Source organism: Rhea pennata, chromosome 23 (assembly GCF_028389875.1).
Source record: "Rhea pennata isolate bPtePen1 chromosome 23, bPtePen1.pri, whole genome shotgun sequence".
NCBI classification, from domain to species: Eukaryota; Metazoa; Chordata; class Aves; order Rheiformes; family Rheidae; genus Rhea; species Rhea pennata.
Window position 1 is genome coordinate 7,666,224 of NC_084685.1, and position 22,439 is coordinate 7,688,662.

Below are 22,439 nucleotides of genomic sequence, written 5' to 3' on the forward strand. Positions count from 1 at the left end.
GGGCTCTCAGACTGGCCGTTTGGCCAGTTTATCCCCAAAAGGGGATAGGAAATCACCCCCGACCCACACTGGCCAAGGCACTGCAGCAAGGGGCAGAGCCTGGGGGAACAGAGCAGGGGAAAGAAGCAGAGGGAGGGAGGTAGCGAGCGGAGAGCAGCCGGTGGGATGGAGCATCCCGCATCCAGCCACAGGATGCCCATGCGGCTGCCGGGCGGTTTGCAAGGGGCAGGATGAGGGGGGCCGGGGGAGACTGCGGGCGTCCCGTCGCGGGAAAGGCGGGCGTCTCCGCGAGGCGGCGGGGAGACGCGGGGACCCTCGCGCGGCCGGTACTCACAGGTGCTGGGCTTCAGGATGCTGCTGGTGATGGCTGGCCCGGCGGGGCCCGACATGGAGAAGAGCGAGAGGCAGTCGTCGTCCTGGGAGCAGCCCGCCTGGATGGCCCGCAGGTAGCTGTGGCTCCGCATGCGGAAGCAGCCGGGCAGGTCCAGCGCCTCCACGGCCTGCGACTCCACCTCGCCGAACACGGACTCGCACACGGCCTCGAACTGGTGGTTGAGCTCGTCGTTGATCTGGGGAGAGCGGCGGGTGAGGCCGGGCTGGGGCCAGCGGGCACCCGGCTCCTCCGGCCGCCCCGGGACCCCGGACCTGCCGCCACCCCCTGCAGCTGCACCCAGCCCTGCGAAGGGGCCGCGCCGAGGACCCACCTCGCCGGCCCCGTGGGCTCCTGCCAGCCCGGGTGGGAGCTGGCCCCGCGACGGGCAGCCCCGTCCCCACCACACAGACCCCACTGCGCCTTGCCACCCGGAGCAGCGCGGGACGTGCCAGTGCCAGCCGGGATGCGGGAGGCACCAAGCACGGCGCCCGGCCCGGCCCGCCTTACCTGGCCGGTGGTGAAGGAGCGCCCATAGCCCTGTCCCCGAGGGAGCATTCGAGGTGGCGTGCAGCAGCTGGGACAGTTACAGATATATGAATCAGAATAGTGCCTACTTGCAAACCTAATGAGAGACAGTGGGAATAGAAGGGATGGCACCAAAAGCAACATGTTCAAGCAGAGCACTCGGAAACAGCAGCAGCCACAGTGCTCCCGCGGGCCTCAGCTGCTGCCCCCCCTCCAGAGACCCCCGCCCCGCCGCCCCAAGCCTTCCCAAAGCTTGCCGTAGGTCAGGGCCCGGCACGAGCCTCCCAGGCCATTGGGCCTGGGTCACCTTCGCACGCTGGTGCCGTGCATTTCAGCCTTTGGGCTTTGCTCGCTGTCTCGGTTTGGCACCAAGATGCTGGGGCAGCGGCACAGCTCGCTGCAGAAGCGGTTGCAGTAACGGCACATGCAATGCCCCCGCTGCACGCCGTGCAACATGCAGCACCCAGGCAATTGCGTGAGCGTTTCTGAGCCAGTGCCTCGGAAAACAGAGCCAGTCACCATGGGTGCAGGTTTATAGCTGCCCTGAAAAGCTGTCCTGACCATCCACCAGTACAAATACACTCATCTGGAGAGGAGAGTTCATAAAATCTTAATTCCAAGATACTGAAGACAAATACTTTCTCCTCTGCTGTGCAGGCACGCCGCCCCGGGGTTACTGGTGAGCGCAGCAGGTTGCACAGCGGAGGACAAGAAACCAGCCTGTCACCCACCTAGGCTGCAGCTTCCTCATATTTCCTCTCCTCCCAAATTGTTGCATGTGGCTGCAGCAACGTAACTCACGCCCTCGCCCAGGAGCGGTGCCCCGCGGAGCAGGACCAGGCTGAACTCAGGAGAGCAACTGCCCACGCGCGCGAGATCTGCACCCGCCCCTCGGCAAGGCATCTCGCCCTCCTGGCGCCTGGTTCTGGGAGCCCCCAGCGCCGCGCACCAGCCCCGTTCCGGAGCTGGGCCCGGAGGGCGATGGCCCTTACTTGGTCCTGGCCTGGTCGGCGCTGGAGGAGCGGCGGTAGCTGTCCCGCCGCGAGGCTGCCTTGGGCGACACTTTGGCGCTGGCGTCCGAGTCGCCGCTGTCCTCGTCGCCCATGGCCTTGATGTAGCTGCCGCTGCGCATCCGCCGGCAGGGGATCTCCCCATCCTTGCCCACCGCCGGGTACCCGCTCCACTCATCCTGCGGCACCTGGCACGGGAGGCAAGCGTGGGAGGACGCTGACGCCGACGCCGGGGTCCTGCGGCCCAGGACGCTGAGCGGAGCCCTGGCCCAGCCACGTGGCACGGGCACACACGGTCCAAAGCTGGCACGCGTGCACGGCCCGAGCCCGGCCCGTGCGTATGACTGCACCTCGGTGAGCGTGCACGGTCGGACCTCGGCCGGTGGCCGCAGCAGGAGCGCTTTCCTGTCCCCAGCTCAGGCTCTCTGCAGCAGCTGCAGCATCCGGGAGCGCTGCCTTAGGCACGACGGACCGCTGAAAAGGTTCCTCTCACCCGACCACCCGCAGCACCCAAGCCCCCGTGGCTGCTTTTCACCGAGCCCCTGGCCCAGGGCCATCTGCCCCCGAGGTTCCCGTCTCCCCCTCCTGCCCCCTCTCCGCATTTCCCTGGGGACGGAGAGCTGCAATCCTGCCATCGGCCCCTTTCCAGCACCTCCCGGCCAGGCTGGCGTCCCCCAACCTCTCCCCAGAGCCCGGCCGCCCGCGGCTGCTCCCACCTCGCAGCCGCCCCAGCAGCCGAGGCCGGGCCAGATCCCTCCCATCCCGGTGTGGGCGCCCGGCCAGCACGGTGGCTGCCAGCTCCGCCACGCACCGTGCCGATGATGCCGGCACCACGGGGTCCTCACCCGGTTCCGGGGGCCGGGCAGCGTTCCCGGGGCCGCGCGCCCGGAGCCGAGCGCCCAGCGCGACCGCGGCCGCAGGCGGAGGGGGCCCCCGGGCCAGCGTGGCTCTGCCGCTCACTGTCTCCTTCCCCCAGGAAAGGCAGCCAAGAGATAATTAGTTTTTAATTGGCAAGGGGGTGACCTAGAAGGGCGCCCAGTGACAGGGCCGGGCAGCAGCGCGGGGCCAGGCGCCACTGCGTTAAAAGCCCAGAGGAGGGTGAGAGACGCGGAGGCGAGAGGAGCCTGGTGGAGACCAAGCAGGTTCAACCCCAAAAGCCGTGGGAGAAAGGGAAGGGCAGATGGGGCTCTGCACGGCCCTGCGAGGAGAGCGGGGACAGCAGGGACGGCGCTGTGCTGGGGACAAGCCCTGGATATGGGGCAGCCCCCTGCTCCGTGCAGGCTCTCAGCCCCCCACCAGCTCCTCAGCTGCCAGGGCAAGTGGCCAAGCCTGGAGCTGGCCCGTGAGTCAGCACGGGCAGGGGACGTGCGAGGGGACCCTGGCACTCGGGGAGCCCCAGAAGGTCAGGAAGCAGAGCTGACGCATCCCTGTGCTCTCCACCATGGGACACGGCCCCATGCCGGCATCACCAGACGGGCTCCACAGGGGCTGGCAGCACCAGCAATGCCCCGCAGGTCCCTGTCCCCGGGCCAGCAGCGCTGCCCAGCTGCCCCTCACCTGCAGGTACTGGTAGGCTCTGTCTTTGGCCTTTGCCTCTTGAAGCATCAGGGTTTTCTCCGTGCCACTGCCGGAGCTGGGATAAGCCTCCCGGGCCTGGCTGACGGTCATGGTGTGCCAGGCGCTCCTCTTGAGCGTCTGGCCGTCCAGAGACATGGACATGCCGGCGCAGGCCAGGCATTTTCCTTCCCCGCCGCTCTTTAGACTCTTCAAGGTCAAGTCTCTGAAGGCACTTTCGGGAGTGTCTACGCAGTACTGGGTGCCCTGGTCCACGGCGTGCCGTCCGGACACCATGTAGCTGCTGTCGCTGTCCAGGTTGTCATCGGAGCTCCACCAGCCCATCATCTTGGACCGGTGCCGGGAGTCCACCTTGCGGTCCTTGCTCTTGCTCCGCTTGCCGTGGCGAGACTGGTGGTGGTGATGGTGGTGGTGGTGGTGGTAGCCGTCCCCGCGGCCGTCCATCTTGGTGCCGTTGTAGTCCCGCTTGGCCGGCGTCTCCAGGGAGTGTGACTTGGCGAAGAGCTTCTGGACAGAGTGGACCAGGTGGCGGATGCGGCTGGGGCTCTCACTGCGCGGCTCGGCGGCGTTGGCTCGCTGGTACTGCAGCGTGTGGAAGCCGTCGTGGTGCAGCGGCAGCTGCTTCTCGAACTGGTCCAGCAGCGTCGGGGGCAGGCGGTTGATCTTGCTGGCGGGGTGGGCGGTCGCCATGCATTCGTCGCAGGAGTCGTAGGGCTGCTGCGCGTGGTGCATCCTCGGGAAGGTGCTGCTGGCGCTGGCGGCGGGCGGCTCGCTCAGGGGCCCACCGGGGCGCTCGGCGGCGGCCCCGGGGCTCCGCGGCGGGCAGCAGGGATGCTCCAAGGAACAGGGCTCGCTGGGGCTGAGCGGACAGGGCTGCCGGCTCTCGGTGCCGCGGCGGAGGTAGTCGAGAGGCTGGGGGCAGTCCTCGGGGACGCAGCGGCAGCGGGGCGCCGGGGGGTGCTGGGCCTGGCTGCGCTCCCCATGGTAGCCTCTCATGGTGTCAGCATCCTGCCCGGAGCCGCGGCATCTTGCGGGCTGCTCCCCGCGGGGTCACCTGCGGGGGGAAAGCAGGAGGGAACAAGGCACCGTCACGCTCCTCCCAGCACCGCCACGGCCCCCAGTGCCTTCCGCAGACCCGGTCGCAAAAAGCCCCCTTGGGCCCAAGCTGCCACGCGGCGCTGGTTGGCGAGGAGCCGGGAACCCGCCGCAACCCGCCCGGGCTCTGGCCCTCCCCGCCAAGGCTGTGGGGCAGACGCAGGGCCGGCTCTCCCCACAGCGCAGGCTGCTCTGAAGCGTGCAAACCAAAACGTGGGAATTTCTAAGGGGGAAAAAGAAAAAAAGAACGATCTCCGTACAGAACAGCTGAAGCGCGTGTTCGGCACCGCGGAGGGAGGACGTTTTGACATCATCAGAAACTTGTTTTCTTCTCTGACACCAAATATTATGAAGTGTTTTTCCATTAGGAAAGCGGTTCTGGCTGTGTTTTTCAGCCGTTCCGATTCACGGAGCTTCTAATGAGCTGGCGGAGGGGAGGGAGCGGGGGGCGGGCGGCCGCCCTGCGCTCTGATGTCTCAATCCAGCCCGTCCCTCCTGCGGGGCTTCAGTCGCGGCGCCCACGCGGCGCCCTTCCCGCGGGGCCCGCGCAGGTATTTATAGAAACTTCCCCGACACCGCGGGAGCGGAGCCGCTCCGTCGGCAGCCACGACGGCGGCGGGCTCGGAATCGAGCCGAGTTCCGCTGCAGCCGGGCGTTTTGCCGCCCGCGAGGGCTCCGAGCGGCCGCCGGGCTGCCGCGCTCTGCTCCCGCCCGGCGCGGCGCGGCGCGGCTCGGCTCGGCTCAGCTCGGCTCGGCTCGGCGCGGCGCGGCTCGGGGCTCAGCCGCCGCGCGGGGCCGGCGGGCTTAATAAAGCCGGTGGATCTGGGGGGGACGGCGGGGGCGCGAGGAAATTACTTATTCTCCAGCGTAGCTCGGCTAATTAACAGGCCTCATTAGTGCCTATTTAGCAGGGGAGCCGCGGGCAGCGGGAAGGGCCGCGGGGGAAGGGGCCCTGGGCTCGAGGGGCGGCTCCTCCCGGCGCCGGGCGGAGGCTCAGAGCCGGAGCGGGGCCGGGCCGGGCCGGGCCGGGCCGGGTGGAAGTGCCCCGGGGTCGCGGCTCCTCTCCACCGCCTTCTCCTCCCCGCGCCGAGGCCGGCGGGGGGCTCGCTCCTGCCCCCTCCCCGGCCTCGCAATCCCGCTCTGCTCCACTTGGCCCGGCTCGGCTCGGCTCGGCTCGGCTCGGCTCGGGAAGGCTGCCGGGCCCCGCCGGCGTCGCCCCGCGCTCGGGGCAGGAAGCGCCGAGCGGATCCTCATGCCGCCGGCGAGAGCGAGTGCGGGTAGCCGAGCGGCCCGTCGCTGGGAGCCGCGCGGGCTCCGGTGCTCGCTGCAGCCGCGACGCAGGCCGGGCCCGGCGGCGGCAGGAGCAGGACGCTGCGGGGATGGGCGCCGCGGCAGCCCCCGGCCCGGGCGCCTCCCGGCGGCCGAGCTCCCCCTCGCGTGCCGCGCCGGGGCTCTCTGCGTGGGCGCCGTGGGGATGCTCACGCGCGGCGCCGGCTCGAGCCCCGGCCGCCGCTGAAGCGGCAGGCAAAGCCGCTCGCCCCTCCTGCCTCCCGGCCCCGCGTTCCCAACCGGGATCTCCCCGGAGGAGGAGGAGGAGGAGAGGCAGGAGGCTCCCGGGCAGCGCGGCACCGCAGCCCTCGCGCGGGGAACTCGCCGCAGCAAGAGGCAAACTCGGAAAAGGGGGGGAAAAGCCCAGCCTGTCTGAATGCTGTGCCATTTAGCACCGGGGTAATTACCACCACTGGGAACCTACCGCCCACGCAATTATGTGCTAGGATAAACTGGAAGAGCATGATTACCATTACAAATAACTCACTTCTTGCCTTTATTGCGTCCAAAGCCTGGAGAAACTCCCATCGGCCATTCCCCCATTGCCAACTTAGTTCTGACTTTTGCTTCCACCGCGTTTCTGCTCAGCGGAGGGCGGACGGGGGCCATAACCCCCGGGCACTCCGAAATCCAGCCTCCCCGCTCCGTTTGCCGCCGAGGCACGTGGCGGAGGTGGCTCTGCTTTTGGCAGATCCCTACCGCACAGCAGGGCCGAGCCCGCACACCTCTCGGGGAGGAAAAGGCCGGGTTTAGGGATTTCTTAAGCCTTTCCCCGTCTCTGCGCTGGGAACACAACGGTCAAATCCGTGGAGAGAGCATCCCCGGTCGGAATGGAGGGCAGGGAGACCGGGCCCCCTCTCCACCCAGCCGCGGCCTGGAGATGCCTGCTCGGAGCCGGCGAAGCCCAGCGCTCGGGAAGAGCCTCACGGGCTCCTCGCAGTGCCGGCTCCGACGGGCTCCTCCGCGGCGAGTCCTCCCGGGGCAGCGGGGCCCGGCCAGCAGCGGCAGAGGGGGCCGCGGAGCGCAAGGAGGAAGCGGCAGAGCAGCGCTCACCCAAAATAGCCTGACCCAAATCCCGGCTTTTTCTCGAGCTCCATCTATCCTACCTCCAGTGGAGATTTACCTCCCGCGGCCAGGGCAGGCACGCGAGCGCTCACGCGCCGAGAGCGTCCTGGCCGGTCGGGGAACGGTTCCCTGCCACCTGCGGGCACGTGTTTCACCCCAAACCGGTGCCCAGCCACGCCGCCGCCTTATGCAACAGCATGCCAGCGGGCGCTGGAGCCGCCCCAGCAGCCGCCCGGCCACTGGCTTTGATTTTCTCTGGATCAGGCCATATGCTCCACAAAGGCTCCTCCTGCCACCTCGCCTTTCCAGCACGAGCAAAGTGATTTTTTTACAGCCGTTTGCCCGGCAGAGGCGCGCAGCGAGGACAGCGCGAGCCGAGTCCATTCTGCTTTGCAAATTAGCGACAAGTTTGCCAGCGAAGTTCCTGCTGGGGATCTTTATGGCTCGTGATGAAAGCGAGAGAGAACAAACGCGCAGCTTGAGCTCCCGGCGCCGCGAGCAAGCTGGAGCTGGGAAAAAAAAAAACCCTCTTCCCACCGACGAACTGAGCAAATTTGATCTACAGTCATTGGAAGAAAATAAATATGGAAAACCGCCAGGTCATTTCCACTGCACTTTTAATCTATTTACTTTTTTTCTAACTAGTTGTAAGTGAGAACTGTAGAAAGCAAACATTTTATTTTATTACTAATTACTCCATTATTTTATTAGGCTGCATTAGTAAAATTTACTCAGCCTGAAAAAAAAATAATAAAATAATGGGCTTAGTAGGGAATCACCTAATTTAATATATAATTCTGCATCAAGTAATTGTTTTCATAAAAGTTGAGTTAGTTGAAAGCAGCTCACAGATATTTCATTAGTTGTGTCAGGCAGGCAAGAGATAGTGTAATTAGTTAGAAATTTGTCATTCCTGTAAGTAATTACTTTATAGGGGATGTGCCAAGAAAGCCCAGCGGCTGCCAGCGGTGGGGCCGGCGCTCGCTCACTCGCTGCCCCGCCGGGAGAGACCCCCTGCCCAGCCCTCCGGCCCCGAAACTCCCTTCCAGGGCAGGCACCGCCTGCAACGCAGCTTCGCTGCCCCGTGGAGGTCTCGGACGCGGGAGCGCCTGCCCGGCGGGCGGGAAGGCGCCCCGGTCTCCTCCCAGCCAGCTCGGCCCCGGAGCAGACACGAGCCCCAAGAGCAGGAAAACTGGGGAGCCGGATTAGCAGGATGCAAAGATCACGGCAAACGCAGATGCTAGAATCAAAGGCAATTACTGTTAACTAAACAAAAATAAGAGGGCTGCAGATGGGCCCAGGCCGGGAAAGGATTGCGAGGGGCCACGACCAACCAGAACAGCTATAGATAAGGGACGAGAAGAGACTTGAAAAAGTCACGAAGGACAAACATCAGCTGAAGAATTGCAAATGTGAGCAGAGCAAGTAGTACTAACGGAGGCTGGCGAGAGGGCCCAGGCTGCGTGGGGCACGGCGCACAGCCGGGCACCTCCGCGGGGAGGGCTGGAGCGAGGCACGAGTCCGTCTCTGGCACCAGGTAGGAGCACTGGCTCCTCCGATTCCCGGGAGGCAGGACGCATTGCTGCTGGCTCAGCAGCGGTGCCACTCGCCTCTTCCCCGAGCTCTGGCCCCAGCCATGCACCCGCCACGGAGCAGGGACGCTTCCCGGGCACTCCCCCCTGCCCCGGGAGGTTAAACTTGTGGCTCTGAGCCTCACCCCAAAGGTGCCGCGTTTGCCACGGAGGCAGCTCATTAGCCACGCTTTCCGCAAAGCCACAGCCCGGCGACCCATCTGCCTGCACGCTGGTCCAGCGGGCGCCAGGGCCCGTGGCGCCGGGAGCCTCGCAGCAGCACCACAGCATCCGTGCTGCTGGACCATCGGCATCGCCGGCACCCTCCAGAGCGGAGCTGCACCCAGGGCCCCGTCCGGGCTCTGCCAGGGGCCACCCAGGTGCTGGCTGCAGCGGGAGCCCCAGTCACTCCGGCCAGCCCTGCCGCAGCCCGTTCCCCACCACTGGCCAGTGCAGCCTCCGTTATTCACGTTCGTTTTGTTCCATTAATTGCAGGAGCAGCGTTCCGGCTCTGCTCCCAGGGACCTGCCCTTTCCAGCTCTTCAGTTACGAGCGGGAATGGCAGCCGGGGGCCGGCAGCGGGAGGGGAGCAGCGGTGGGGAGAGGGCTGGAGAGGCTCCGTCTGAGGCGCCCGCCCCGCTCCTCGCAAGGGGACTCCGAGGACAGGTCATCTGCTGGGAGGTGTAGTTTATTAAGCACATGATTAATTTTGGCACCGGTTCCCTGACAGATCCTTTGCTCAGAGCCGGGGAGAGCGAGCGCGCGAGAGGCGCTGCCTCTGCTGATGCAGCGGTTGGTGGGATGAAAAATCCTGCAATGCAGCACTGCTTCTTAATGAGCCATTTGTCTTTGAGTCTTCTGGACTCATTACCATGCCGGGAGCGGGATGGGAGTTGCCCCAAGTCCCCAGCTGAGCAATTATTCCTCGAGCGGAGCGAGGAAATACTGCCACGACAGGCCCCAGCTGCCAGGGATCCCGGCACGTCCGAGAGCACCAGGACTCCCCGGCGCCAGCCAGGTGCCTCCGGGTGTCGGTGCTGGGAACGCTGTGCCAAGGGGGCCCGTGAACGCAAGGAACGCCGCGCACGGAGCACGCCGGAGCCCGGACGCCTGGGTCCCGCGGGCGGCCGCGGAGCCGATTCCCTCTGGAACGGCTGTGCTCCCGTTTGCACCGCGGGCAGGCGTGGGCTGGCCGGAGCTCGCGGCGGTGCTGCCGAGGATGCACCGTGCTCCCAGCAGCTCCCGCCTGCCGCCCCCGCAGCCGGGCCAGAGCGGCGCGGAGGAGCCCCAGCAGCAACCCGGCTGCTGCCGCCTCCAGCTGTAACCACGTGGCTCCAGCAGCGGGCAGGGGAATCTGCAGAAAACCTAATTCTTCCAAAGCAGGAAACCCCTTAAGACCAGGGCGGGGATGGGGCTGGAGCCCACAGGGAAGCTGCCTGGTGCTGCACGCGCAGACCCGTCCCGCCCCCACGGCGCAATCCCGTGGAGCCAGCGGCTCCTCGGCGCCCGGAGCGATGCTCCAGGAGATGCTCGGCCGAACGAGCTGGGGCTCCGGGAGACACCCGAGTGCGCAGGAGCCAGGACGCTGTGCAGGACGGAGTCGGAGGCGCCGGAGCCAGGCGAGAGCCGCAGGGGAGGCAGGTCCCTCCCGCCCAGGCTCGCAGAGGCAACTCGCGCTCCTCCCCCGAGAGCCAGCGCGGGGCTTGTTAGCGGCAAGGGAAGAGACCAAGGCGTTATCACGGCGTCGGCTCCACGCGGCCAGTGCCGCGCGCGGCTGGGACCGTCACACCGAGGCAGGAGGGACACGACCGCGCCGGCACCCCCTGGGCAGCCCCCACGCTCCCCCCCTCTGCGGGACGGCACCGCGGCCTGGCATGCCGAGGGGAGGGCGAAGCTGCTTCGCTGACCAGGAAAAAGCAGGACCTCAGCTCCTCCTCGGGCGAAGACGGCGGCGGCTCCTGCAAGGCCCCAGCGAGTCCCGCTGCGCCGGCACAGGCACCAGCTGCAGCCGCCGGGTCCCGCCGCCTGCAAGCAGCCGCTCGCCGCCGCGCTGCATCTAGCAGGGCTGCAGCGGCCGCAGGGACTGCCCAGGGCCGCGGGGACCGCCCGGGGCCGCAGGGACAGCCCGGGGACAGCCCGGGGCCGTGGGAACGGCCCAGGGACCACCCAGGGCCATGGGGACCGCCCGGGGCCACCTCCCAGCCTCCTGCACTGCTCCCGCGCCGCTGATCGACGAGACAAGTCTCAAGGCTGCGAAGCTCCACGTGATGGATTAGCGCACGCCAACGGCCCAAGCGTCCGTAGGGTGTCAGGATGAGTGAGCAATTAGGGCACGGGCGGCTGCGGAGCAGGGGAGGCTGCGGAGAAGGGACGGCCGTGCGCTGGAGCAGCGATGTGCAGCGTGCCGGCGCCCTCCTCGCCGGTTGGCACCGGCCCCCCCATCACTCACTGCCTCGCCACAGCCGCTGGCATCGCCCTGGGTGCACAAACGGGCTCCTGCAACCGTGCAGCAGCAGCGTCATCCCTCCCTGCACTCTCGGTTTGCAGCGCTGGCTGCACCCGTCCCCACGGCGGTCAGGTACGCGCTGGCCCAGCTCAGCTCTCCGGCACAGGTCCGATCCTGGCGTGACGGGTGGGGAGTTAATCCCCGCGGAGGCGCTGCAAACGCCGTGCAGCGGCAGTGGTGTTTTCCACTGCACGCTTCAGATCCAGAGCTGCTTATGTCAGCTTCAGCTGATCAGGAGCAAACTGAAGGCAGATGAAGCCTGGTTCGAACAGCATCCGCACAACCATCGGCATCTGTGGGAGGGGATCGGATCGGAGCCGTGTTTTGAGGCCAACCCAGAGCAGGGGCAGCCTTCGGCTGCCCCGGGACAAGCCTTCAGCCAAAGCAGAGGGCTGCCGGCGCGCTGCATGGTCCCTGCTGCGCCGGGGCTTCACGCCTGCGGGAACTGGGGCTGCTCCCACGGGGAAGCGAGTCGCCGGGCAGCTGGGTGCACCAGAGCTGCTGGGGATGCCCAAGACCTCAGCCCGCTTTCTGGGCTGAGAACAGCAGAGCTCAGTGCACCCAGCAGAGCAGCGCTGGGCTTCACAGCCCAGCTCGGACGTCCCAAGCAGGGAAGTGCCGGTTTCCGCCAACGCTGGGGAAAGTCTGCAGGCTTCAAACAGGCACCGACAACCCGCTCTCAGCAGGCAGGACCCGGGTGCCATGGCACAGCACGGCGCGGCATGGCACAGCGCGGCATGGCATGGCTCTGCAGGACCCTGGCAGAGGCGCAACCACCCCGTGCCCTCCACCCCACGCTGGCTGGTGCCACCATCGCTGCTGGGAGCAGCGGCACGTGCCTCGTCGTTGGTTATTCCGCAGACGGATTCCTCCCATGGATGCGCTGCACATCTGTTCCAGCCGCCCCGGTGCCGGGAGCAGCGCTCACGTTTCCCTGGCAGCCGGCTGCGAGGCGAGGACGGCAGCTGGCCCCGCGCTCCCCGACGCCAGCCGCAGCAGGGCCCAGCGCCCGTCCCGAGCCTCCCCCGGGCCTTTCCCTGGAGGAGCGCGCAGGGCGGTCGGTCCCCAGCTCCTGGTGGGGCCGAGCTAAGCCCCTTCCCTCTTGCACCCGCCACCGTGCAGGGGGAGCTGCGGGCGCCCTCCTCCACCCTCCTCTTCCTCCCTCTCTCCGGGCATGTGCAAGCGGCTCCAGCGCTGCTGGTCGCCCTCCCGCTGCTCAGCCCCGGGGCTCCACGCGCACGTAGGCACAGACACGCACGCGGGAGCCGCAGGCACAGGCGGGTCCCCCTGAGCCTCGTGCGTGGGGTGCAGCGCGTCCCCGCCCCCTGGAAGGGCCCCACAGAAGCACATGGAGAGCCACCGCCACCCCAACATGCCAAATACTCACCCTGGTGCCCGGACCCCCCCCCCCCATGTGCAGCCCTGCCGGAGACCCTCACCCTGGTGTCCTGCCTAGCCCGGCTTCCCGGGCCAGAGCTGCTACCAAAGCCGGCGGGTTTCCCCCGCCGCAGGAGCGCTGCCGGGCTCGGCACTGCCTCCCCGGCCGGCGGTGGGCTCGTGCTCCGAAGCGAGAGGCAGGAGAGCTCCGCTCCCTCCCAAGGCACCCATAAACCTTCCCACCAACTCCGCCAGAGAAGCCTTGGCGACCCGGAGGAGCCGGCAGTGGCACTGCTCCGGGGCGCCGGCGGGACCATGAGCTTTCCCTGACGGCTCTTCCCCGCCGCCCTCCCTGTCCACAACACCACTCACTCCGTTTACAACGCAGAAACGTGCTGGGTCTGCCTAAAAAGCCACTTATCTCGCCAGCCGCATGGTGTAATGACTTAAGCCGGGATCGTTTCAAAGCTGCTTTCGGGAGCTCCTGGTGCCAACGCGCCGGTGCCGATGTGCGGCGGCGGCAGCCCGGCTCCGGCACCGCCCGGGCGGCCCCGGCGGGAAGGGGCTCCGGCACGGCACAGCGAGGATGCCCCGGGAGAGCCCGCACGCCTCCGCCGGCAGCCGTGCTCCAGGCAAAGGCGCTCGGCACCGGCTCGCGAGCCGCTGCCGCCGGCGGTGCCAGGAGGAGCCGAGCTGCCTTCCTAATCGATGGGCTTAATTTGCAAAGCTGACGAGCGCCTAAATATTTAAACACATAATTCTGCGCGGCGCCCTCGATGCCAGCCCAAGAAAGAGGCAGCGCGTGCTGCGGGCAGGGGGGGAATTAAGCAGCCGGCAGCAGCGGCACCGCGTGTGCTCCCCTGCCGCTGCCGCCGGCGAGCGGGGACGGCGCCGGGACCGTGGCGGGGGCTCGGCGCGGGGACGGCACCGCACGCGTCCTCCGCCCGCAGCAGCTGCCCGGGCGGCGCGTGGGGCTGCGGGCACCGGGGCTCCCGCTCCGCCACCGGCCTCCGGCGCCCTGGAGGAGCTGCGCGGCAGGAGGAGAGCGCGGTGAGACGCGGCGCTCCGAAGGCCGCCGCGGGGATTACACTGCTGATATTCCTGCTACACGAGCTTAGAGATAAAAGAGATTTATAGGATTTACCAGCAATACAAATTGCATATGTAATTTTAGCTGCAAGAGGGCAAGCCGGGGCTCAGCACCCCCTGCACCTGGAGCCGCGCCGGCATGCCGACCTCCCTGCCTCCCGGGAAACGACTTTCTCAGGAATAAAATGCCACGGGGATGGGGACCAGGGGCCCCAATGGCCCCGCGTCTCCCAAGCAACGGCACCCACTGCCCCGGGCTGCCCCTGTTCCAGTAGCCACTGGCAAGACCCGGCCGGGACCGTCCCCCGCCAACGCGCGCGCATCCCTGCCGCACCGGCCCCAGGCGAACGCCCGGCACCGTCTGCTCGCCCGGCCGGGCCCCGGCCCTGGCGGCGGCACGGAGCCGGGATGCAACCGGGAGCGCGGCCGGGCCAGGGCCACGGCGGAGCGGGAACGAGGGAGCCGGGAGGCTCTCGGCATTGTCTGGAAAGTAGGTCGTGCGCTGAGCAAGGAGATATTTATATCGAAGCTCGTTCCCCCGCGGGAGGCAGCAGCACGGCGAGCCCCGCACGCCCGGCCCCGCTGCAGGGCTCCCGCGGCACCGTCCGTCTGCGGGGCTGGAAAACACGGACGTGAAGTTATCCCGACCCGGAGGGGAGCCGCACCGGGCGCTCGCCCTCCGCCGACGCGGCTCGTGGCGGTTGCACCGGGCTATTTTTCACATGACCTCTGCTAGCAGGCGACGGGTGGCAGCGGCGAGGCCACCGCGCTCCCCGCAGCCCGGCTCATCGCTGTCCCGAGCGCCCGCCAGGGCTCAGCCTGGCCGCCGTTGCCGGCCGCGTCCCTCTCTGCCGTGGGGGCCAAGACCCCCGGGGCAGCCCACGGGCACGGGAGCGGCGCCGGGCTTCGGTGCACCAGGCCCACGCAGGAACAAGTTCGTTTCCCCTAATAGCCCTGTCAGCCGAATTTACAGCCTCACTCGGAGTTATTAACAATAACGGCCTCGCTCGTAAGCAGGGCTTTTCATCCGCCTCAAAGCCCTTTCCAAAGGACGTCCGCGGCGTTATCACCATTTTATTACCGCGTTAGCAGGCGGGAGAGCGACGGAGGGAGCAGAAGCGCCAAGCCCGCAGCCGCCAAGGCTGCAGCCACGCTCTTAGGTTGCCAGCGGATATTTGGGACTTTCCCCCCTCACCTCGCGCCCGGGCCGTGCGCGGAGCCCAGGCCGGGTGCTCGCGGCAGCCGCCGGCTGCGGAGGGAAACGGCACGGCCCCACGGCAAGGCTGCACCGGGATCCCCACACTCACGCCACGAAACCGAGGAGGGAAACCGGCGGGTGCCGGCGCCGGGAAGGGGCGGCCCTGGCTGCAGACGCCACCGCACCGGGAGCTGCCGCGGAGGAGCCGCGCTGATTTACGGCCGCGGCACGCCAGGGCCCTGCCGCTCGGATAAATCTGCTCCAGACGGCCGTAAAACAGCATCGCCTCATCGGTAATCCGCAGGGAACGGAGGGGCCCGGAGCAAAGCCCGGCTGCTCAAACGCTTGCACGGGCGAGCGCAGGTCTCACGTCGAGGGCGACTCGGGGGCGCCCACAGGAGACCCTGCCAGGAGCAGGGCCGGCGGCCCGCGGTGCATCTGAAGGGTCCCGTGCAGCCACCCGGGCTCCCCCCCGGCTCCTGCAGCGCTCCCTGGCATGCACACACACACGCGTGCATGCACACACATGTGCACGCACACACGCATGCACCGGTTTTGTCCGTGCTTCCCCCTTCCCCGAGCCTCGCCGGGCCCCTACAGGCAGATTTTCCCTGTAAAAGCACTTTGATCCAAAGTTATTTTTTGTTTACTAGCAACAAGGTATTGTAAATACATCTTTCCCCAAAATTACAGAGTCTGGGCGCGCACCTTCATCTCCATAAAATATCAGATGCTACAATTTGCCTGATTTAACAAGATTGGAGGCTGATAAGTCGCTTAGGTAAGCTGCAAAATTGGGGAGGTGTGGGAGGAGGGAATGACTGCAAGCGCATTAAAACCTCCCTCCTCTTCCTCCTCCTCCTCCTCCTGCCCCCAGGTGCCCCCTCCCCAGTCCCCATGCTCCGGGGCCGGGGAGGCCGCCGGCCCGTGGCATCGCCCCCCACGGCATCGCCTCCTGCGGCGCGCCCGGCCCACGCCGCCGCCGCCGCGGTTTCACGCAGGGATGGGCATTTAGGGCAAACGGAGCTTTTCCTACCATTTACCTCCTGAAGACTCCAAAAGCTCGGAGCCAGCGCTCCAGCGCTCCGGCCGTGCCCAGCCACCCGCCCCATCGCCGCTGGGGGCTCAGCACCAGTGAGCACAGGACGCATGTGCGCCACATGTGCACACTCATGCGTGAGCACGCTCATGTGCGCACGATCCCCAGCCGCATGGACCTGCCCCAAGCGCGACGGGTACGTGGGCGTGCGAGCAGCGGTGCCAGGAGGGGCGGCATGCGGCTGCCCGCAGCAGTCCCCAGTGCACACGTCCAGAGCGCGTCGTGTGTGCACACGTGTGCAAGCCTATGGGGCAGCACATGTCATGCCACAGACAAGCCGAGGAGCCGGGAGTTGTGCATGCCCCTGCCAGCACCACGGCCCTCCCGGCGCAGGGGCAGCAGGACACAGGTGGCAGCACGGGCCCAGGCATCCAGTGAGGGTGCCCATCCCCGCGGGCAGCCAAGGGGACCTGCCTGGGAAGCAGAAGCCTCCTCTGCTAACGAGCACCACGGTTACCACAGCAACCTTAAAGGCCTCGAGATTCTGCCTCCCTAACGAAGTGGTGCCGACGGCTTTCCCAGAGGGATGCGCAGCCCCGTCCCGCTGCCCATCACCCCAGCCTGGGGCACGGTGGCCTCTCTGGACCCTGCGCCGCGGGCACCCGGCGCTCGCCTGCAGCCCCATGCCGGCACCACGGCCTTGCTTGGGGCAGCTCGGCCAGCCCCGGCCCGTGGGACGGTTCGACCCCCGAGCGCGGCACCTGAGCCCACCCGCAGCGCGCCAGGAGGCCGCTCTGACCTACAAATGTCAGGCTGACAGGTTAATTAATTTCCCTCCTCCTTGGGCTCTTATCAGATGGAATAAGACATCACCTGAGACTGTTAATTGGGCTAATTATTCCAGTTTCAGATTTTTGAATAATTAGTTACTGTTGTCTCCAACCTTCCTTCCATCTTTTTTTTTTTTTTTTTTTTTTTTTAGGTCAGGTGATTTTAAGGCCCGGGAAAGGAGCCAGGCGTGAGGCCGGAGGGCTCTGTGGTCCTGGCCATGGGTGATGGGGATGGGATGGGGATGGGAACAGGGATAGGGTGCTGCCAACGGGGTGCTGAGCCCCATGGGGCCGGCACAGGAGCCCTCCTCCCCCTCAGATGGCCAAAATCCCCATGGCGCCCAACCAGGTGGCCCCAGGGCTGGCAAGATCCTTTCCGGATCGTCTCTGCCACTCCTATGCTGCAACATGGAACGGGTGCTCCAGACCCAGTTCCCCTCACCACGGTGGAGCCGTTTCGGAGCATTGCGGCCTGGCTGGGAAACAGCTAATGGGAAATTCTCCCAAGCAGCTGCACAGGTCCCCTCTGGGTATCTAATTCCTCCTTGTTTTAAGTTAGACTCCCCAAGGGTAAAATCTCAGCCCTGGATTTTTTGGTAAATGCGATTTCCCCGCGCAGTTTCCTGTTCGCGCAGCACGCCGGGGCGCGAGCGCAGCGACAGCCGCGTCCCTCTGAGGAACGCCACGCTTTCTCGGGGCCTCGTCCCCCGCTGTTAACAGCCCTCACCAGCCTCCTGAGGAGCCCATCTGCATTTTTGGTTGCATGCCGAGGTGGGGCAATCAGCCGCCCCCCCAGCCGCATTTGGACAGCTTGGTGTTGGGCACCCTGAGCCCCGCCACCATGCACGAGGACCTGGCTCCTGAGGCGGGTGCAGCACCCACAGCCTGGTGCAGGCCCCGGGCACCCACTTGGGCCCTCCCAGTCCCCCCTCACCCTGCTTCCTTCCCGTCACGGGCACGCTTGTTCGGCCGCTCTGCACCCACCCTGGGGTCTGGGTGCCAAGCCGAGCCCGCAGCATCTCTCTGGCCTCCCCTAAGCATTGCAGGGCTAGACAGAGACTCCAACAGCCCTTCTGCAGGTGCTGTCTCTAGCTCTCCACCTCCCCAATCCTCTTTTTCCGGTCCAACTTGCACCACGCGGCTCCCCGTCCTCACCCAACCCGTCCTGCGGGGAAGCAGTGGCGCAGGCCCACGGCAGGCACGTCCTTCCCCGGTTCACTCGCTGAACCACCCCGGTTCAGCGGTGGCTGCTTGAGGTTGCAGAGGGGGGGCTGCCCTGCCGCCAGCCCCGTCGGGAGCCGCGGCACAGGGAAGGCCGGCGGCAGGGCTGGGGGCGAGCACGCACGGCGGCCCACCCCACAGCCCGGGGCCTGCATCCCCGGGGGAGCCCGGGGGTCCCCGGAGGCACCGTGCACAAGCCCAGCAGGAGCCTCGGCGAGGCGGACAGCGGGGCCGGGACGCGGGGACAAGCCGCAGCTCCCCAGCGCGGCGCGGGCCGGCGGGCGCAGCCGGCTGCTGCTCAGCACCGCGGACAGCTCCCGCATGCGCCGCGGCCACCGCTGCGGCCACCCCCGCGGCCAACTCCGCGGCACCCCGCGGCCACCCCCGCGGCACCCCCGCGGCCACCCCCGCAGCACCCCGCGGTCACCCCCGCGGCACCCCGCGGCCACCCTCGCGGCCACCCCCGCGGCACCCCGCGGCCACCCCCGCGGCACCCCGCGGTCACCCCCGCGGCACCCCGCGGCCACCCCCGCGGCCACCCCCGCGGCACCCCCGCGGCCACCGCCCGCAGCAGCCGCAGACACCGGCGCCGTGGCCCTGCCGCCCCGACGCCAGCCCCGCTCTCGCCGGCGCGGCCCCCTCGGGCCGGGGAAGCGGCAGGCCGCGGAGCCGGGCGGCTTTGGAGGGGCCGGGGGAGCCGCGGCCGAGCGCCGTCCTCCCGGGACGCCGGGCGAGAAGAGCAGCCCGGGCGAGGCGCGGGACGAGGAGAGGCAAGGTGGGGAGGCGAGGGCGCCGAGGCGGTGCGGGAAGAGGCAGCCGGACCCGCGCCTTCCCCTGCCGCACGGGCCCGGCTGCAGCATCAGGTCGTCGGCACGGTGCTACTCTCGGCTCACGCTCGGTCGCCAGCTCCAGCGGCGCCTCCGAGCCGGCAGCAAAGCCTCCCCCGCGCCCGGCCCCTTCCTCCCTCGCCCCCGCAGCCGGCCGAGGCCACAGCTTGCCGGCGGGCCTGGAGCCACGGAGCGTCGCTTCCCCCAGACGCCCCCGCCGAGACCGCTGCGCCCCCGCGGCGAGCCCAGCTCCGGCGCGGCCCGTGCACGGGGCCGGCGGCCGGGAGCAGAGACTCCTCCGCCGGGCGCTGCCGCTCCGGGCAGGGCGAGCTCGGGGCGACGCGGAGGCTCGGCCGGGCGAGCGCTGCCCGGGAGCCCCGCGCCGCCCGCGGGCAGCGGCCACGAAAGGGTTAGGAGCGGCCGTGCGGGGCACGGCGCTCTCCCCGCCCGCCCGCCCGCACGGTCTCCGCAGCGCCGCGGGAAGGACGCAGCTCCCCCCGCCCCGAGCAGCCGCGGGGCCGGCAGCGCTGCCCGGCCGCCGCGCGGGGTCCCGCCGGCCCCCGGCCCCGGCCCGGCCGCCCTCACTCACCCTGCCCGGCCGCTAACGCGAGCGGCTCCCTGCTGAATTCGCTTTCTTCCTGCCGAGCCCCTCCGGGCTCCCCATGCCGCGGCCGGCAGAGCCGACTCGCCGGCGGGGCCGGGCCGTGCGGGAGGGGAGCCCCCGGGGGGGCAGGCGCATCAGCGGGGAGCGCGGCGGCCGGGCTGCCCGCGGCTCCTGCGTGCACGGGCTGCGACCGGCGCTCCCCAGGCGGCGAGGGGCGGCCGCCGAGCCGGGCGCACACGCGCACACGGAGGCACTCCCACGCGCTCGCCCAGGCGCTCTCCAGACGCCCCCGCGCCGAGCCGAGCTTCCCCCGGCACATGGGACTGCACATGCCGAGCGACACCCACGCAGCCACGCAGGCACGCCGCTCCCGCACCGCTGCACCCCCCGCCCGGACACGCAGCCCCATACACCGCTGCACCCCCCGCCCGGACACGCAGCCCCATGCACTCCTGCACCCCCCGCACAGACATGCATGGCCACACGCACCTGCTGCTCCTGCACCACTGCACACCCAGCACGGACACATAGCTCCATGCACCGCTGCACCACTGCACACCCCACATGGGCACACAGCCCCATGTACCACTGCACCGCTGCACATCCTGCACAGATGTGCAGACCCATGCACAGCCACGTGCACCGGCTGCTCCTGCACAGCTTCACCCCCCCACAGGCATGCAGCCCCACACACAGCCCTGCACACCTGCTGCTCCCGCACAGCTGCACGCCCCGCATGGACACGCAGCCCAGCATGCAGCCATGCACACTCGCTGCTCCCACACTGCTGCCTCACTGCACACTGCAGCTATAGACACACACACATCCCCACTGCACCTGCATCACTGTGCACCGCAGCTCGTAGCCACGCACACCCCATTGCCCCTGCACAACTGCACCGCCACACACCGCAGCTCATGAGCCCCATTGCTCCTGCACCGCCGCACACCCCAGCTCACAGCCATGCTCATCCCACCGCTCCCGCACTGCCGCACACCCCAGCTCGTAGCCACACTTGCCCCATTGGCCCTGCATCACCACACACCCCACACACCACTGCAGCCCCCCGGCACCCACTCCTGCCCAGGCACCAACGCTTGCTCATGCAGCTCTCGCCCCCCTATGCCACACGTGCACCCACACACCGTGCAGCCCTCTGGCGCATGCCAGCAGCTCCCTCTCCAACGCACTGGGCCATCTCTGTGCTCCCACTGCTCGGGAGCGGGGCCCAGGGGAGCTCTGAGCAGAAGCTTGTTTTGATAAGAAATGCTGAGACCTTTCCTCCACTCCGCAGCACCAAGGCAGGCACTGGCCCCCGCGAGCTATGGTGCAGCCCTCTGCCCTGGCCAGCTCTGGGCACAGTGACGGAGGGACCTGCCCTGCTCCGCTCCCCTATGCCCGCCCCACAGGGTCCCTGCCCCAGACCCCTGTGGTCTCGAGAGCAGCATGACTCACTCTTCCTCCACCTCCTCATCCTCCTGGCCCCACCCAGCAGACCCTGCCCCAGCCAGGGTAGCAGACCCCCATCTGGTGCTTCAGCATGCTCCCCTGGGGGAGGGTGAAGTGTGTGTAGGGGGGCACCCCCGAGATAGGCAGTATTTTCCCCAGTAACAAGCACTTCAGCATCAGCAGGGACAAGCGCCGGCAGGGTCCCTCACCGACGGGCACCTTGCCACGATTCGGGTACCTTGAGCTTCCCCAGCTCCGAACTGGCACCCCCACACTCCTACAGACAGGCTGTTCGCCGAGCTCGACTGGCCGCTGAAAACTCCAGCTAATTCCCGGCCCAGACGTCTCCCAGGCCAGACAGAAAGGAGGGATGGACGGAGAGACTGCCTGACTCCAGAAGCTGGCGTTTTAAGGCCAACCAGACCCTCAGTGAAATGGTGAGTGCTGGCAACCACATTGCAAACATCTGCTCTTCCAACAGCATCATGATTCACAGGTTATTAATTGGGGCTTGGCAGTGCTGGGAAGTGTTTGCATCCACTGCCTTCGCTCGCAGCCACAACTCGCTGCCGAAGAGGTTTCAGTCCCAGAGAAGGAGCCCAAACAGGCTCTGCCTCTGACCGCAGCAGAGCCAAGCCGGGTGCCATGGCTGCGCGCGGGGGCATCGCGCCTGCAGTAGAGGTGCCACCAGCCACCGGAGCCAGCCCAGGTCAGGAGCAAACCTCGCGCCGGGGCACAGCTGGAAACAGCGCAGGTGGCTGCACCGGCGCTGCTGCCGCCGCCAGGCACCCACCCCAGCGCAAGGGCTCGTGGCAGAGGGAGAACGGCAGCCCTGGCACCCATTTCCCCCAGGAAAGAGCCCATCTTGCCTGCTTTGGCTTCCACACCAGCCGCTTTTGGCAGCATTTCTGGATGCTATTGATGTGCTCTTGCAAGTTCCCTGCTACAAACACCACTTTGTTTTTGTAGGGTCTCCCGGTTGTTATTGCAAGCACTTCTGAGCTATCAGCTCTCTAGGGCTTGGGCATATGCTGTCATCGAGGCTTAAAGAGAGCTGCAGAACAGCACTCTGTGCTCGGGCAGCATCAGACAAAGGCTTTGAAAAGCCTCCTCCAAAGAGAGCCAAGAGAAATATGAATTCAGAAGCTGATTAGAAACCATGTCATGGCTCGTTCCAACTCCAGCATTTGGGGAGGAGTGAGATGGAGGGGGGAAATGAGGGGGAGCAGAAAATCTAATTAGGATTTAGGGAAGGTTTTAGAGGAGCCGACACAGAGAGATGCTGGAGCACAGCTGCTCACCGGGCGGGGGGCCCGGGGTGCACAGCGCCCGCTGCACGCCCGAACCCGGGCAAACGTGGAAAGTACAAATTAATTCTCCTTAATCTGATGGGCACCCGCTCTGCTGCCACGTGCTGCAGCCGCGGCTCGTGGGGAGCTGACGTGCAGCCCGGCCTCCCTTGGCGCCGCTGCCTCACGGGCAGGCACCGAGGCCCCGAGCGGCTGTGCCCCATCCCCGGGCAGCGCAGGGAGGTGGAGACACAACCTGTCGGCTCCGTCTCGGAGCAGTCAGGAGCAGGGCAAGACGCCGGGAGCAGACGGGTCCTTGCTCCAGGGAGCTCCGCACTCGGAAAGGGGTCATGCTGGCAGCACGGGGAGGGGGGGAGGTGAGCGCAGGGCTCGCTCTCGGGCCGTGGGGCTTTCCTCATCCCTACCTTGAGGGATGCAGTTACCCACCTCCATCCATCCCACCTGGC

The 22,439-nt window shown here is 67.5% G+C and overlaps 1 protein-coding gene across 1 annotated transcript in view; it reads right to left on the reverse strand.

Annotated features, from left to right (window-relative positions):
* DLGAP3 (DLG associated protein 3) overlaps positions 1–22,439 on the reverse strand; it is a 29,282-nt gene that overhangs the window by 4,130 nt on the left and 2,713 nt on the right. Inside the window, exons 2-5 of the mRNA XM_062594007.1 lie at positions 3,466–4,537; positions 1,891–2,096; positions 881–995; positions 335–569 (exon numbers count right to left, since the gene is read on the reverse strand). Coding sequence (XP_062449991.1) covers positions 335–569; positions 881–995; positions 1,891–2,096; positions 3,466–4,479 — 1,570 coding nt within the window. The 5' untranslated portion in view covers positions 4,480–4,537. The remainder of the gene's footprint in view (positions 1–334; positions 570–880; positions 996–1,890; positions 2,097–3,465; positions 4,538–22,439) is intronic.